The 18600-nt window shown below is 40.4% G+C and overlaps 1 protein-coding gene across 3 annotated transcripts in view; it reads left to right on the forward strand.

The window, feature by feature from the left end:
- The window catches only part of arhgap9 (Rho GTPase activating protein 9), a 38922-nt gene that overhangs the window by 3283 nt on the left and 17039 nt on the right, over window positions 1–18600 (forward strand). For 2 of the 3 annotated variants that reach the window (XM_071495417.1, XM_071495418.1), the window contains exons 2-7: window positions 4889–4970; window positions 8948–9288; window positions 10510–10708; window positions 10874–11268; window positions 15607–15861; window positions 16909–16998. In XM_071495417.1, coding sequence (XP_071351518.1) covers window positions 9067–9288; window positions 10510–10708; window positions 10874–11268; window positions 15607–15861; window positions 16909–16998 — 1161 coding nt within the window. In that variant the 5' untranslated portion in view covers window positions 4889–4970; window positions 8948–9066. The remainder of the gene's footprint in view (window positions 1–4888; window positions 4971–8947; window positions 9289–10509; window positions 10709–10873; window positions 11269–15606; window positions 15862–16908; window positions 16999–18600) is intronic. The other variant, XM_071495419.1, reaches the window with a different exon arrangement.

The following is an 18600-nucleotide window of genomic DNA, read 5'->3' on the forward strand; positions in this document are numbered from 1 at the left end:
GACACATCCCACACCCATTTTTTTTTTTCCTGTATTGAACAAATAACCCTGTTAACGCTGTAGGCATCAAAGCTGTGTCTGTATGTGTGCCTCCTCTCCATAGCATTTGCCTTCGGAGGTTTAGCTGCTCTTCTTGTGCACCAACAGTATCATGCTCACTTCAGCTGTGCAGGGCTGAAAGTGGGTCTTTGACTTGCCTGATAGCTTTTGACAGCTCACTCTCATCCCTGGTGGATCAATGGAGCTCAGCACTCTTCATTAGAAACATCAATGTACCGCACATTCCCACAGGCTCGGCAACAACCCACCAGCCCAGTCACAGAGCGGAGGGATTTTTTTTTTTTATTCTCGAAAAGATAATTCTTGACTTCTATGCAATGTTTTATTTTCTTCAATTGGAGGACTGTTGTAGGAATACGATGAAAGAAGAATACCTTATTTGTCATTACTTAATATATGAGTGTTAGAAACAATTTGTTGGTCAAACATTACCATCCATATGAATAAAACCTGATATTGTTTATTTTTGGTTTATATCAATGAAAGCTGATATTGTTTATTTCAGTTTATATCACATAGAATATCAAATTATTTTAACACATCTTATTCTGTTTGACTACTCCAGACAAAAATCTATGCACTGCAAAATCTTTACCTTGGAAGCCTTACTCTTATGCTCAATCATAAAACAGTCTTTAGCAACAAAATAAATCAATGTGCTTGAATAACTCTACAGTGCCACAGTGTAGTTTTACTTTTTTTGCGAAAGGGATGAAAGACAAAAGATTTTTGGTAAATCTTTTAAGTAATTTTTCAAATAAATGTCCAACCTCATGACCTGTTACAGCTCATCAAATGAGCAGTGTTGCTGTTATTTTGTGTTTTATATTGTTGTGAGTGGAATATCTTAGTGTTTCACCCTGTTCATCAAACAAAACAAGCCATTGATTTGTTTGATATGATTTATGATATGATTTATCATAGGATTTGGACCTCAGTACTACTAAAAGTAGAACCATAAGGTGAGATACATATTAGGAAAGCTGCTTAGTGCTTATTGAAACAAGAAACTTTTCTCATAAGCTTATTTCCCTTACTAAAATAAGCGTATTATTCTTGAGCTAAAAGTAAGCTGGCTGTATGTTTTTTTTACCTTCCATTTTTTTCTATAAAATGCATGAGCTAATTAAAAAATGTGATGCTTGAATTAATTCTCTCAAGCGTTTAAAATGCCCCCTGAGCAATCCTGCACTACTTTGCCTAACTGGCAAACATTGGTCTGTCTGGTTGTTGTTTATATTCAAATAAGGGAAATGAGAACTCGAATAACATACAAGTGAGCTCTCTGAAGAAGTGTGCTATGTGTCGATGCAGGCTGCAGGGTTCATTGTAAACACAAGTATTGCGTCAGCAAATACTTGAAATGATGGCATCACACATATGAAATGTTGTTATATGCAACAAGAAACAAAAAAATACCACACGTACTAGAAGACACTGGAGATGGTAGTTGGTCACAGAGGCTGTTGTCATGATGATAGTAGCAAGAATGAGCCAATGGCTGCTTTACTGTCATCATCTGCTTTTTGATTGGCTCAGTGACAATTTACACAGCTAATCATGGAGAGAATCCAGCCCACCTGTTTAGTCTCACACACACACACACACACACACACACACACATACACACACATACACACACACACACACAGAGACTTGCAGTCACACGCACTACACCCAGGCAGCCAGCCGTCACACTGGGAAACGCAGTGTGTGTTTCAGTGTCTCTCTCTGGTCTAATCATCAATAATGCATGGCTTTGGGAGGATGAAAGGCTGTTTTGGCTTGAGGCATGTGTCTCATATGGAGAGAGAGACATCAGCGCAAGTAGTTATAACTGTACATTCACAGACAAAGTGAGCGTTCTTTCATATGGCTGTCCTCGGTAGAATTGCTCATCAAGCTGATGGTGGACTGATTTCAGACTAAAGGTGTAATTTGCTAAATGATTTGATATAAGGAAAGTGATTTTTTTTTTCTTTACTCAGAGTTTTATTGATGTCTGAACTAAATGTCGAAGAATAAAGGGTCTTTTATGTTGCGCATATTGTAAAACCCTCAAAGAAAAAGATGTTATTTTGGGCTATATAGACTTTTGGTGCAACTGCATTCACATTAAAGCTGTTGACTGCTAATTGGTAAAAGTAAGTTTTAAATGTATTGAAGGGCTGTCACAATGTCAGATTTTCAATACACGATTATTGTGGCCAAAGGAACTGACGATAGAAAACTTGACAATAATAATAACAAAAGCGTACAAAAAAGAACAACTACACCTAATTGATAGTGAAAAGCAAACTAGATGAACCAGTAAACAAAAGATCCTAAAGGCCTAACATATTTGATTTTCTAAATATCACAGTTATCGTCAATACCAGTATATCGCAACACCTCTAGTCTTGAAACATTAAAGTTTAAGGTTTCACTGTTTGATCTTTTCATTTGTCTCAGGTGTAGTTCAGTGAAAGTTTTGTTACATGCTGTTTGGTTTAGCATTGATTTTAGGAAAGTTTCAAGGCACTTCTGTGCTCGTTCCAAAAATATACTGCTGTGTTACAACTCCTTTTATCCATAATGTATGATTGTATGATGTAATCTCGTCCGGCCTTACTTGACTACAAGCTGGGATTCAAACAGCCAGTTGAGCAGACAAACTAGGATGCTTGTTTGCACATGGAGAACATGCACAGGCAGCACGGCTCCTGTCACACAGAAGAACTTGATATGAGCAGTTGTTTGGCTGAGGTAGTTATTTAAACAGCTGTCCTGTTAACTTTAAATGTCATTTTTTACTTGTTTTTTGTGGTAAACAGTATGTATGATGTGGAGAAACTCTTCTCTTATCTCATTTACATGTGAACCCTTTGGTAATAGACATACATATGTAAATACAGTACAGTCTACTTGAGTGTGTGTGTGTGTGTGTGTGTGTGTGTCTGTATGTGTGTGTTTGCTATGTGTATACGGATGTGGGAGTGCATGCAGAAACCCTTTGAAGTTCCTCATTCACTCTATACTCCTCTTCTCCATGTCTCATCTCTCTTTGAAGACCATGTAGCTATGATTATTAAAGCCACCCTCTTTCGACTTCAAACATATGGAATGAATATGGATATGATATGACACCAAACTTTGCGCCAACACCCCCCACTCCACTCTCATCCTGCTGCGTGGTGAAGTTTGATAGACCCAGTGATCATAAACACTCAAACACTGTGGGAACTAAACTAGTCATTTGGTGGCTTGTCTTAGAATTGAGGTATTATTTCTGACCGAAATAGAGCTATTTGGAGTAGCTGTGACATCTGTGATGATGCAGCCACTGGGGAACATTGCAGCGTTCTCCCACGTTACTCTTAAAGTTTGTCTTACTTTTTCTGGCTTGTCAGGTGCTCTTTCTGCATTATAAATGCTCTCTAAACACGATCTACTTGTTTCATTCCCCAGCCATATAATTTATTATGTGGTAATTTGCATTCTCTCTCTCGCCCTAGAGTGTTTTCAAAGGTGTCATGATATCTTCATGTTTTGCATGCATGCCTTAGACCATAAACTACATACTGTGTATAGTTTACACTACTGCTAACCAAAGCATTCCTCCCTCAGATATCAGTGTGTCCTTGAAGGCACCAACAAACAAAGTTGTCTGAAACTCCACTACCATGTGATGATAATGCTACTTTGACAAAAACATAGATAAAAAAAAAAGGGTTTTGGTTATTGTTTGACACTAGAGGACTATTTTCACACTCATCTGCTGAAGGGGGAGATTTTCTCTATACTCACCTTGAATCATGTGTAACCTTTAGCACACTGCACCTTTCAGTGTAGTAGGGGACAAAGTGGTGAAACATTTGAAATAAAAATATATTTGAATGTTTATAGATTCTGTACTCTTCAATATTTCAAAAACCACATAAGACACAAAATAGTATCCAAAAGCATTCAAGAGTTCTTATATGTTGCGCTTCAAGTAGACTTTCATGCCTTTATGGCAAGAGCTGAAATCCATGAAGTTCATCTTAAAAATTTATGTATGCTTTGGAAAATAGTTTACTAAAACATGCAAAACCACCAGGAGGGCCTATAATCCCTAAAGTATTTAATCCACTGGTCTTTCAGGATAGTTGATGATACTGAAAATGTAAAATGCTGATGGTATAGCATCCTAAGATGATTTAGATAAACATAATGTCCTCTGCCCCACTGCTAACACCCATGTGGTGGATTTTCTAACTGTCCGTGTGGTAGCTCTCTGATGTCCAGTGGCACTGTTGGCCAGCCAGCTCTGTGCATGGATCAATAGCTTGATCAATCAGCTGGGCTGCTGGAGGTTTTTGTTTGGCCAGCGCACAGCACCTCTCTCGCTCTGTTTCCCCCTCTCTGTGTGTTTTCCTCTTTCTCAAGTGCAAATATAGGTTTATTTGTGTGGACGGTGAACAGCCAACTGACACTCGCTCTGTCGCTGTCACTCCCTCTGTTTTGATCTCTTAGGCAAAATGCTGGCTAAATGGCGGTCAGCAGGGGTTCACTGAGTAGAGGCAAGATCATGTGGAGCATAGGATTAACTGTGTGTGTATGTCAGTGTGAGAGTGTGCATGACAGAGAGAGAGAGAGACAGAGATTGTGTGCGGTTTTCTGTAGGAGGGAGCGACTAGCTTGTGTCCATTTTAGTGGGTTTTTTAATGCCACACCTTTTTTCATATCCCATCTGTCTGTTTTTGTCCGACAAGACAGCAGTGCCTCTTCCATTTGGGCTTGAGATCAGTTGTTGAAACAAATTTGTGTAGTTTTCTCATCTTGCTGTTTTTTTGTGTGTCTGTTTAAGGCTTATCGCATGCATGGATCCGACTGTAGAGTGAGCTGGTGACCTTGTTGACATAGACACGCTCTCTCACTTCAGGACCATGGTGAGTTGCTCTTGTTTTCTCTCTCTCTCTCTCTCTCTCTCTGTCTCTCTCGCATGCATGCACAAATTCTGTCCTCTCCATTCCTTCAGCTCGGTCTGACTTGTATGCACATACACGTACGCACACAGTCTGAGCCGTGAGTGAAAGCACTCAAGCAAAGGCGAAACACGTGCAGCACTCACTGCCAGTTTCTCTCCCCTGTCTTTCTGAAAGTTTGTGCACATTTTACATTTTACATTTTCAGGATTCCTCACCTTTTTATTCTGTCTGTGCATTTCCTCCATATTTCCATTTGTGTTCTTGATACCATGCCATAAGCCCTCAGCGCCTGGCACAAACCATCAGTGCCTCTCAACAGCCCTGACAGGGTGCCCGTGTCTGTCTCTGACACCATATGGACCTCTCTGTGTGTTTGGGTCTATGACGCTCGTGCTCTCTCCACTGCCATCTGACCTGCAAATACAAACACAGGCCTCTTTTTTAATGTGTTCTGGATTATGAATAGTTTGCATCATAATTTTCCCGTTTGAGTGCAGGTTTTGCAGTAAAGTAACACCACGCTTGTCAGAGATTTCCCGAACTTGTTCAAGCATTTGTTTTAAGTTCAAAAGGCTGATTTGGTATAAATCAGGTACAAGTACTTTAATTAAAATCTGTGGCCATTGCCTTTGCCTCTGAGTACTCAAAGCCTGTCTGAGCTGCTGCCCTTTGCGAACATCATGAAAGTGTCCAAATTCTGAATATTACAACCAGGGACTTTAACCCTGCTCTTACAGCCTAATTTGCACATGACATAAAAAGCCTCCTGTGTCTGTGTAGGAATTTAGTGCCTGTACGGATAAGCGAATTGATGATACAGAGTTACCTGCTTTACAAATGTTTAATTAGATACAGACCTTTTAGTAGCCATATGCTCTGAGCAGTGAAGAGACACAGGAAAAGACAAACAGGTGTGCAGCAATATCAGAAGAGCTCTTCCTGTCTGTGCAGGGAGAAGAACTCATAATAGAAATCTCGGTCAGGTTGTATGAATAAGCATTACTGCTTGTTCGGGCCTTTTTTAAACCCAGCTTATGTTGTTATTCTTCCTGCCGATCTAAACAGTGAATTACTGAAGCCATGCAGCAAGATTGTTCAGCCCCCCAAAAAAACTACTACTCTCTGCTTCAAGGCTCATCTCGGTAGGAATGAATGCTACACACAGAGCTGTGCTGTAGTCATATGGGCAGAAAGAACAACTCTTGTTTTAAGTGCTGGCGCATGCATAGAAACAGACTTGGCTGTTAGCCGTTACAGGCTGTAACTAAACTACTAAAGCTGTCTCTTGGCAGAAAAACAAATGGCAAGATGGAGAGGATATGACCCAAACTGTGGTTGAACCTTGATGTCTATGCAGTTTCCTGTTTGCTTGCTCGCCTTGTACCTCTGCCTTTTGCCTCTGTCCCTCCTGAGATCAACTGCAATTCTTAGAGGTGTGGTTTTGAGCGCTGGAATCACCAAGATTATAACACTGTGACAGCTCAAAATTATTTAATTAATTTTAGAATAAATTCACAGATGAGATGAGATCATATCAAGTTACACTTTATTGTTAGATCGTTCTGAAACCTCTGTTTCACTTAAACAGGAAAAAACAGCATGAATAAATAAAAGTACAGGACGGTATTACAGATATAGGCAACTGCAGCATATTCAGTTTCATACAGTCAAAGATAAACATCTCATAGCACCAGTCAGCTTTAAATGACGCTCCCAGACATAAAAATAATAAGTCCCGTGAGAGGTCATTTCATGTCACAGTGAATTTATTTGCAGGTAAAGACTGTGAGTGGGGATGTTTACTAAAATGTTAAAAGTTTTACATAAAAAAAAAACAACAAAAAAACTCAGCTGTGGAGCATCTTAAAAACTTGTTGATATTTCTTTAAAGGGTCTGCACAGATACACAGATGTTTTTACTTGTTCTTATGGAGAATTCTAATCATCCAAAATCAGTTAAATGACCAGTGTGGATGCTCCATGGCTCCAGGGCCTTTAAACATTTTCTGCGAGTTAAGAGCTAGCAGCACATTTAGCACATTTTTCATCAGGCTCACTTGCCAACTAAGAAACAACTCACATGTGTCATGTAATGACCTTAAAGCCAGACGGTGTAACTTTTGAAAAAAAAGACAAAGCACTTTCTGTTGCATACGAATGAAATGTTGAATGTGTAAGAAACAAAACGCAACCTTGTTCAATCCAGTACACTCAGAGGTTTTACTGCTGCAGTCTTACTTGGTCTGGTGTGACCAGTGGTTACGGTGGATACTGTTAGCAAATGTTAGCAAACACTGAAAATGCTCCTGTGCGCCTTACAGTGATCTTCCTGCCAGTGTAAGCCAGACAGGTAGGCAAGCAGACAGACAGACAGGCAGGCAGGCAGACAGACAGGCAGATGGACAGGCAGGCAGGCAGGCAGGCAGAAAGTCCTTTTTCCCATATGCTGGTACAGAGGGGTTTCATTGTAATTCTCCCTGACCGTGGGGGTCACAGATTCATTCCTGTGCGTTAATAACAGTGGGATTATCAAGGTTCAGCCAGCTAAACCAGCCCTCCCTTCCATTGGCTTCACATGGCTCACAGCCTCATCCAGCTACATCCAGCTTCATCCATTCTTCTGCTGCTCAGGCATCTCTGTTTTTCTTAATTTTTTTATCTAGTGCTAGCTATGTGCTCTTTTCGCAGTGTTCAGTATGCCCCAGGCATTCAGACCACTCTTCTTTCCCCCGTCTTGTCCATCTACAGTATCTAATTCCTTTCTGCCTCTCCTCAGTGATGACGTGCATTTTCATATGATTTCTACAAGATCTCTCTCGTTTGCTACTCCTCCTCTTATCACCCGGACTGAGACGGGTTGGGCCTGAGTGTGACTGAAGCACTGTTGCTAGGTGCCTAAGGATGTTCCCCATTCTGTGTATGCTTGTGTGTATTTGCGTGTTTGAGTGTGCGTGTGGGGGTGGTTGGGTGCATGTTCTGTGTGAGGCTGTATTGCTATGTGTCTGGCAGAAAGTTACATGCTCTCTTATGTAAGCGGGTCTTAGCTGGGTAGAGCAGGGGTTTAGCTTGGGGATGCTGGCTCAGGTGGAGAGACGGAGACAGATGCTATTTTGGGTGTACTGCACCGCTTACATCCTACAAACGCATGAGTTATTTACTCACACGTGTCTCCTAGTTCTGCCAGGGTGAGAGGACAATAGACATTTCACCCTCAGTGTTTGTCACAAATAATAAAACTGGAGGTGTTAATTGCAAGTAAAAATGTTTGTTAATTGTTCTGATATTGGCAGTAGCAGTCAATTAATTACTGTGTAGTGCTGAGCGATGAAATGATTGATTGCATATATATATATATATATATATATATATATAAAATAAAATAATAAGTATATGTTACAGCCAGCAGCTGCTTGGATTAGTAGATCTCTCTATTGAATGGACAGATAGGAGAGTGATATCAGTTTTTTTCAGCATTCCCAAAATGTGATGAAAAAATGTTTTTTTTGTTTACAATGTCAGAATATAGTACCAAAATGGCAATTATAATTTTATAAAGCCCAAGGTGAGGTCTTCAAATGTCTTGTTTTGTCTGACCAACAATCCAAAACCCAAAGATATTGAGTTTTCAATTATATATAACAGAAAAAAACAGAAAATCCTCACATTTCATGAACTGGAACTAATGCATGTTTGGCATTTTTGCTAGAACAAGACATTTTATGAGGAAAAAGATGCAGAGAAATTTTTTTTAATGTCATTGTACAGGTGATTTCCCCCAGATTAACCCAGACTTCCATTTTTAGCATTAAAAGGATTCCTGTTCTCTTCCTTTGAACCTGCACAGAGCCAGGGGACATTTTGTCATTGTTCTCTGACAGCTTCAGTAATCTCTCTCTCTCTGTATCTCTGTGTCCATTTTTCCTCTGTGCTTGTTTCAGAGCATGGCACTGGGCTGGTTCCAGTCTCACCTGTCCTGCGCTAACCCGACCACTTTCTCCAGAAGCACACATCAGCACGCTCCCAGCAAAGCCTGCTGAAGAGGACTGCGTGGTGAGCCATGCTGTCTGGTACTTGGCGGCGCTCTGTGGGGCATCAGCAGACTGCTGCAGCACCTGTGGTGACCAACAGGGGAATGACAGTATGTGGGGTCCCAAGCGGTACTGTGGTCCTAGAGGCCCAGTATGACTACAACTACCGTGGTGCCGATGGACGCCAGGTCTGCATAAGGGAAGGTGAAAGGTTTATTCTCCTGAAGAAGAGCAACGCTGACTGGTGGCAGGTGAGAAAAGAGTTCATCTTTTATTTCTGAACCAAAAATATTAGAAAAACATGGACATAGCATCTCCGACGTTCTGTTGGTTTCTGACTGAAGGTTTGGACTCAAGGTTAATAGAGGCTTCTTGACACTCTGGTTTGGCTCTGGAGACCAAAACCAAAACTGCATTAATCCATCTAACTATCTGACCTCCCCAGCCTTCTTGTGGCTCTCAGCCCCAGGCCTGTTAGTTCTCCCTGAGGACATAAATCTTTAACTACTGGTCACAGATATATAATTTTATTTTTCTAAAGAAGCTAAATAATTTCCCAAAACAGCTGGGAGGCTGGTTTTTATGAAAAAGCACTCAACTAGTAGTAAATAGCACATTTGTTGCATTAGTGAGTATTTACAGCAGCAGAGCGGAGTGTGTGGAACTGACTCAACATTAACTACAGTGCCCAGGTTCATTGTAAAGGAGGAACAATATCACCCAGTACAAGAGTATGCCTCTTTTAGGTGTCTTTAATAGTTTGTGGACAACAATGTGGGTCAGTGGCACAAGGGAACAAACAGGAAATACATGCTAGTAGGATCAATTCATTGTTCATTGTTGTTTTTACTCCTTAATGGGGTCAGATATTCAGATTTGCACCAGAGCTGTGTGTGTAACAATGTGAGAAACCTGTGTATCAAGGAAACATATTCCCAAATAGGGGTGGAAAATATGGATAAATTGCACTATTACACTTTTAATTTTATACCACAGTTCAATTGGGAAATCATTTATAGATCAAATAACCAGATGGTAATGTCTGGCTATCTTTTACAGTGATTTAGAGAGCTAATAAATCAAAGTAGTTGATCGCATTAATGCAAAATGTCTGTAAATCCGACATTGCCATAACAAATATGTAGAAATATTAGTTAGCTTGGCATGAACAGCAAAACCTCAGAGGGGTGACCATGTCATGGTAAATATCATCAAATTGCCTCCAAGAAATGCACTAGAAGTAGTGACACTAGCCCATAAAGTTATGTGAGGAAAAATTATCGACTTTGTCTTTCAAAAGAGAAGTTGTGGGTTTGCTCATTGCCTCTGTTGGAGTTACAGGAACTGTAGTGTTAGACATTTCCGCACTGGCGTCAGCCCTCAGCTGTGCTGGTTGCCGCCTGGTTGAACTAAGTGGATTTATGAGGGAGAAAATAGCAAAAGCATTTGGAAATCTGTTTGTTCTTTGACAGGTGCGGAGAATTGGGGCAGCAAGTAAAACTAAGCCATTGTATGTACCTGCTACGTATGTGACAGAGGTGCCTATTGCACCCATGCCCTCGCCACAGCGCCTGGTAATGTCTGCCTCGCTGAACTCCAACCTCAGGATACTGCCAAGGGTGTCACTCACTCCCAGCCCGACAGAGGCTACCTATAATGAACAGCATCAAGGTAATGTGTGAGAGGAAGATAGAGAGTCTGAGAAAACATCTGTTGTGGGAGTTTCACTTAAAATTACTCTTTAGTTCTGTAATATAAGAGTCTAAAAAATAATAGATCTGTGCATTGATGTCTTGAGTATAAATGAAAATCTTCCTTTTAATCTTCCTCCGACAGTGAACAAACCCATCTACCGCTCCATGGAAAACCTCCACTCCATCAGTGCCTTCCAGGGGCTGGACAACAACACCAGCACAGGTGGAGGACGTATCCCTACCTTGCCCCTTTCTGGATTCACCTTTACCCCCAACTCTCCCACCTCCCCATCAGGCCACCTTCTGGTCCCTGGATCCTCAGCAACCTCCACGGCCCAAACAGCACCACCAAACCCCAGGGTGGTCCCCATGATCACACGGAGCCAGAGCTCCAGCAACCTGCCTGAAAACCTGACAGAGAACCCATATGATGAGGTGGGTGGTGGACTCAGCAGTCGCGTCAACCACAGGATTGCTAAGAAGTCTTGCAGCCAGTGGGACATGGTGGGGTCTCCCAGCAGAAACACCCATCTGCAGGTAGGGAGAGGCAAGACCCACAAACGTCACACACAAGTTAAATCAAATCTCTGGTTCACACTGCAGAGCCACAGTGCAACTGAAAGGAGTTCTGGTATGAGTCAATCTACTGTAGTTGTTATTCTCCTTTTCTTTCTCCGTTGTGATTTCCTGGAAGCTTTATTTTGTGTTTATCCTTTGATAGATTTTTGCTGGGTTGAAAGTTTTGTGGAAAGCTGTAAGAGGCTCGCATCTCTTGATCAAATTGGCATCATTTTTGCTGTGGTCTGTGTTTCCAAAATCTCTAAAAGGATTTGGCTGGTCAAATGTTATAATGATCAATAATCATAATGGACACAAATATGACAACAACACCCAGGTTGTCAGTTACCAGAGTTTCACTTCAATTGAGCCAAAGTAGGGCGTGTTTACATCAATTGTGTTTGAGTAAAGCTTTGGTCCAAGGACATCAATGCCTGTCACAGTTGGCTGGCACAAAATAATTGACAGCAGAATGCGACCAAAGATCTGCACACATGGCACTCAGTGACATTTGATACTTTATAGTATTTTATACTACTTCACACATTGATGTCTCTCTGTTAGACGAATATTCGAAATGTAAACGAGTGTGTTTTTTTTTAAATTTATTTGCAAATACTGACAATGGTGGTCATTTAATCCAATAAAGTGAGAAAAAGTATCCTGTTCTCTAACATACACTAAGATGAATTTCATGTTCTTCTACAGTAAGCCCATCTGAAATTATCTGATAGCTTGAACAAGCAACCAAACAGACTGATCCAACATTTATAAAACTTTCTTTTGATCTGTGTAATTAACAATCGTAGTCAAACCTACCACTACTGTCAACAGTGATTCTTAAGGGCGTATTTATCTATTCATTTATCTTATTCCTTGGAAAATGAATTAAGGCTAAACCACGTCTGTACCTGACGTTGAAGGAAGTGTTTCCTCTCATTGGAAAAATCTCTAATCTGATGGATTTATAGGTCATAACTTCAAAACTCTGATAAACCAGCTGGTGGTTTTTACTAGCCCTGTGAAAGGGCAGGATAAAGCATGCATGTTTGAAGATATATAAAAATACTCTGCTTTGAATAGGAATGTGTCTGAAATGCTTCTTCCATTTAAAAAAATCCAATTGCACTGTTTAGAAATTCTTCAAATCACATCTTAGCCTCTCATTGAAAAGTTCAGAATCTATGAATATGCAAATAGTTTTGATTTCAAACTTTTCACCACTGGATACTGGATTTGTCCTGCAACACTGAAAGACCACTCTCAAAATACTGTATGCCAATGCAGGCTTGAACTGCTTTGAACTTCAGATCTTATATCTGCATATAGCATATAGCAGCATATAGTTCTATATGTTTAAACTTTATATAGTGAAACAAGCTTTTCAGATAGAAACAAATAACCGTAGTCATATTCATTTTGTAGAAAACAATTCTTTGGTTCCCACCAGACGATGGAGTTCAGCCACGGCAGCAGAAATTGTATTCGATTTACGTCTGTACTTGACCTCAATAATCCTCCTAGAGCAGCAATCAAGTTCACATTGTCATGACGTCAGAGCTTCCCTGTATTACATCAGAGGGGATTACACAAGGCATTATTGGTGAGGAGAATATTCAAAGTCATCTGTCTGTCAGCTGAGGGGAAACTCCCACAGCTGAGTATGTCTCTACAGACAGGGTTTTGCTTCCATCGAACCAAGCAGCCACATGTGACTTCTGGCTTTGGATACTGTGATCTCGGTGGTCTTTTTACATCTCTCTCACTATCCCTCTTCCTCCCTGTCTGTCTCTGTCATTATCTCTGTGGAGCTTCTTTGTTCGAGCCTTAAATACCAGTAAGCAGGATTATTGCAGCCACATTCAGGTCACAACTCTCTACTTTCCATCCAGAAAACACAATCTCTCTCTCCATAGATTTTTTTTGCGCGCCTTTCTAAAGTGCTGCCGAATCATGAATTGCATTAAAATTTGATCTTATACCTCAAGGAGGCACAATTACAATACACAATTTGAAGAGGTTCACTTTTAATGTTAAAATAAAATTTCTGACTTGATGCATTTTCCCATTGAGTTTAGCTCAAATATTTCTTCATTCATTTTCTGCCTGCCAAAAGTATATGGACACCTAAACAGTTTGTGAGCACTCAAACATTATGCCCGAGAGTGATTGTCAAACTGCTCAGGCCACTGATGCTATAGCCTCCAATCTTCTGGGATGGCTCGCTACAACATTTTAGAACCTGGCTGCAGGGATTTACTCCCACTCAGCCACAAAAGCATTGAAGTCGGCAATAAGATGTCAGGCAATAACGTCTGGCTCAAAGTCAAATGCATCCCCAAGGTGTTGCAGGATGCTGAACGCAGGGCTCTGCGCAGGTCTTCTATTTTCCTCCACACTAGACATCTTTACAGGCATTGCGAAACATATTTTGCAAGATATGTTTGGTGAAAATGAATTTTGAATGGCAGTAATAAATACATATTGCACACAAACAGACTTTTACACAAAAAGAAATCAATCGTCATTGTGCAGGGCCCTCTGAGCGGTCTTTAAAGATTTTCTTCTTTTAATTAAGTTTCTTTTAACTATGGAAATTTGTCAAACAAAGAAAACGTTTATCTTTATATTTACATATATCCCATAGATACAACATGTTGATGTTTTGGTGTTGTTATGGCCGCAAATCATAGCTGGTATGCATTTTTAAAATTTTTCAGTGGAAAACAATCCCCTGTTCCTCTGGAATAATTTTGTGAAAATATATATTATATTGTCAACCCGTTATTTACTTTTAAGCTGACTGATTGTGACAGTTTGTGATGACAGGACACCCCAAGTGACTCATGAATATATAAGCCCCCAAATCAATATTTCTGTGCTCTGTCATTTTGTTACAAATCAAGATAATTTGTCCAAAGTGATAATGTTCAAATAAAGTTAAAGTTCTTTGATATAGCATATAGATAATGCGCCATGGCCCCATTTGAACCTGTTGAGAAACACTTGGTTTCAATTTAACCACTAAGGTGAACAGAAGGAAACGATGGAACACAAAGCTTCAGGTGAGCTGACGACTCAGTGCTGCCCCCTGGAGTCAACAACGATCACTTTTAATGTCTCACACCCCCTCACACATACATCCATAAACCTGCACACACCAACACACACACACACACGCCCCTTCAGTCATCATCTGAAAAGACTGTGTGCCATGTGTTACATAATAGGGATCAACAAGCTAGCCAGTCAATCAGTTAGTGAATTATGTCTCAACTATATTTCGTGGAAAGATGATCTTTCATGCACATCCTTTCAATTAATTTCATTGGATTTGTGGATCTCCTCTCTTGTAGCTGTTGCGTTAGTCCTCGCTATCTGGGCGAGCACATGCATTTCTGTAAGCTCTGTCTTAATCCAGAGTCTGACGAGTTATTCTACATTAAGAGGCAGTGGAAATTATTTGTCTCTCCTCGTGGTTTCTGTGGGGTTTCTGTCTCTTCTTTGCACACTGAGATAATTGTTTTTGTTCAAGGCACTGCTGTTTTCTGCTTGCGATACCTGATCTGTGCTGTGAACACACACATTTTTATTTACATATCGTAGCCAAGTCAAGCTTATTTATATATAATATTTAATAGTATATAAGAGTATATAAGAGCTACCTTAGAGGCTTGGATAAAAAAAATAAAAAAGACCTTAAATAAAACCTATTTGAAAAATAATGCATATAAGGTTGCACAAACACATAATCAGAGACATGGTAATGAACATACATAAGTCCCCACTCTAATGCACAAAAAATAGTGACGGCAGGGATGTTCAGTGTATTCTTATCCATCCATCCATCCATCCATTATTTATCCCGCTTATCTGTACAGGGTTGTGGGGCTGGAGCCAATCCCAGCTGACACTGGGCAAGAGCGGAGTACAGCCTGGACAGGACGCCAGTCTATTATATTCTTATCCCCAACTTATCCTTATTTCCAACTTTTTTTCCACCTAATATGTAATAAAGCTTATTCCTCTCCATTGTTGTTCAAGAATCATACATTTATGACAAAACTGGATGACTGTAGTTTATTTATGCATCTGAAATTAGTCCCCAGCAAGTGTGGTATTTACTCCAGTTGGAGTGACATTTGCTAAACACTAAAGTGCCCAGCTGTTTAGGAAATTATTTTTTTTCTTTGTATTTTACATTTGTATTTAATTTCCATTTTTCCTTCCATATCCTCCTCCATTTTTTGCCTCTCCCTCCACTTCCCTCCTTGTCTCTCTGTCTTTTTTTTCCCCTTTACACTGTCTGCCTACAAGGTCCCAGCGGAGTCTTATCTGTCACAACTGTCCTGGCAAGACTCTCCTCTTTACACTGAAAGTACACAGCCAGAGAAACATCCATCACAACCAGACCCACCCTGTCCTGCCCCAGGTCAACAGCCTCTTCAGATCAAGGATCTGTGGGAGCAGTACTCGGACCCAGCTACAGGTAGATTCTACTATGTCAACACCATCACCGAGGAGAGGTCCTGGAAACCCCCTCGCCGAGCTCGTGGACACACCAGCAACAAGGTACAACACCAAACAGTGTTTGCTACTCCTCCTGAGTAAATTTTATTTCTTCTACTGAAATTGCCAAAAAAAAAATTGAAAAAGGTGGGCATTTTCAGAGCTTGATGAAATGATGAAAGCTTCTTTTCTCAAAGGAGAGGATAGAAAAGGGTCAGAGTGTAGAATAAAAGAGAAAGCTCATTTGTATGCTCACATAGTTTGATGGTATCAGCACTAAAAGGGACCTTTTTAGCCAACAACTTCATACAGACCTAAAGGAAAGCGACCTGGTTTGCATGTTTTCTCTTGACTTAGACGTGATGCAGAGAAGGTCGTACGCACAGAGATCACCTGGCAGGTTTCCACACCTGGAGGCTCCAGTCCATTGCACGTGGGGAGACTCATATATGAGTTTGAGAGTTGCTGAATATTGCAAAGTAACTGACCAAAGCCAAATTAGCTTATTCAATTTCTTGCCGATTATGACAATATAGCCAGGGTAAAAATAGTTTATCTTAGCTTAGCATAAAAACTGGAAACAAAGGGAAACAGCAGAACAACAGTCCAAAGCTAACGAAATTCACCTACCAGCACCTATAACGCTCAGTAATCAATGGTATCTCTCATATGTTTACTGTGTACAAAAACTAATTAATATGTATAAAAATGGCACTTTGCTATTTTCCAAGTAGGAGCTTATGGCTCTGAGCAGTTGCAAGGCAACCAGCAGAGACTCCTGAAAGTAACCCCAACCCTAACTCCCCCTCATCCAAGAAATATCATATACCGCCTGTAGAACGATGCTCATAGGTGTTAGCACCTTTGTTACATTTAGACAGAGCCAGTTTAGCTGTTTTTCTGTTTCTGTCTTGATGCAAAAGTAAGCTGGGACTAAGCAAGGTCTGGCTTTTACCTCACAAACATGAGAATGGGGTCAATCTTCTTATCTAACTCTTGGCAGCATAGCCAATAAGCATATTTACCAAAATGTCAAAGTTGTCCTCAAGATGAGTCAAAGATAGATTTTTCCAGTTCCACAGTCAGAGTTTTTTTCTGTCTCTGTGGCAGGCCAGTCCAGCACAACCTCAGACATTACCCAGGGACACCAGCCATCTGTCACTACCGCTTTCTGAAGCTGGCAATGGAACTATGCACAGGGTAAGGCTGTTGTACAGATGTAGTAAAATTCAGGCCTCCTGATGTGTTGTGTGATTTAACAATGGACTCAATTCTGAATCAGCTTCATAGGTAACTATGCTCATAATCACAGGTTGTATGAGGTTTAGGGCTGATGGAATCAGGATGAGGTTTTCTTTGACTACAGTGACAGAATTGTGTGTATATTATCATATGTTTTATTGCTTAATTGAGGTGTTGATTCACACTGACATTGTACTGTGGTTATTATTCAGCGATCCATGTCATGAGGAAGTTTGCACTAGGTGGTGGGAAATATGTTTATGACATGGTCAAGTCAATGATTAAGTTGATGTTTTGCTGGTTTAGTTTGTTACGATCATTCATGTGGTTCTTCAGAACTGTCATGAAGCTTTTATGTTCTTAACTTCTTGCTCTGTCCTATTATGTGAATAATTGTTAAAAGTGTTAAATTTTTTTTTTTTATGTAACATGTTTTGAGTGCAAACAGCTGTGCTTTGGCATCTGTAAACACAGACAGACAGAACAAACCACAGTGAGACACATCTTTCAGCATATGAATCTGTTGCTAGCCTCTGTCATTCAGAGTGCACCAGCACTGTACACCACATTAAAGCAGAGAGAAACGCTGAGCGTGGCCAAATTACAAAGGGGATTACATCTTTCTAGTTGCCGCATCGTTTACTGACCGACTCACCGCCTTACTTATTTATTTATTTATCAACTGCCCTCTGACACACACTTCCTGTCAAATGGTGGGGTTTTTTTTGGGGCTAATCCTTGAGGGGAATAACAAGGTAATGCCTCTTGATCTGACGCAGATGAACAGAAGCCATTAAAACATTGCTAAATTTGAACCACTCACTGAAACTTCTCATCAGCCATAAACCCCCCTTCCTGACCTGGCAGTTGCTGTCGTCATGCTGTTGTTTCACCTTTTTTTGTAAACTTGATTTTACAAGAGGGTGTTAATACGCTTCGAGTGAGGAAGTACATCTGTTGTTTCAGACGTAAAGGGTTTTGGGAATTTATGCAACAGCCACCACCGACTGAAATTGATCCATCCACTAATTCAGTGACGACATCTACGTGACACAAGCCGCATGAACCAGATTGTTGTGGATAAGCATTTTGCATCTCAAGGATGCGTTGCCTCAGCGTTGCGTCAGTGTTTCAAGTTTAATTCATCAAAAAAATGCCCACATGATCAAAGCAGTGATACCCCATCAAGTCAGTTTGAGATGCATTCTGTTGACCTATATGTGTCAGTTTTCATTCTGTGGAACATCTGTTACCAAACAGGAAGTTAACCTTTGATATATAATGCACACTGCATGCCACATGACTATATGACCCAGGTGTTAAAACTGAAAATGACCCACATTACTTGTTAGCCTACAGTGTTCTCCACTCCTGTCCCTGTATTTGCATTTTACTTTATGTTTGCATGCTACTGCTATCTAAGCTTTTATGCTTTTCACTCCTCAACATATTCTGCATATTTGACACTAGAGCTACAACAATTAGACAATACTTGAATAGCCGATCAGCAGAAAATTATTTTGATAGTCGTTTAATCATTTATCTTAAAGCTAAATTTCT

The sequence above is a fragment of the Trachinotus anak genome, unplaced genomic scaffold (genome assembly GCF_046630095.1).
Source record: "Trachinotus anak isolate AG129_WGS33_773 ecotype Australia unplaced genomic scaffold, CSIRO_AGI_Tana_v1 ptg000013l, whole genome shotgun sequence".
NCBI classification, from domain to species: Eukaryota; Metazoa; Chordata; class Actinopteri; order Carangiformes; family Carangidae; genus Trachinotus; species Trachinotus anak.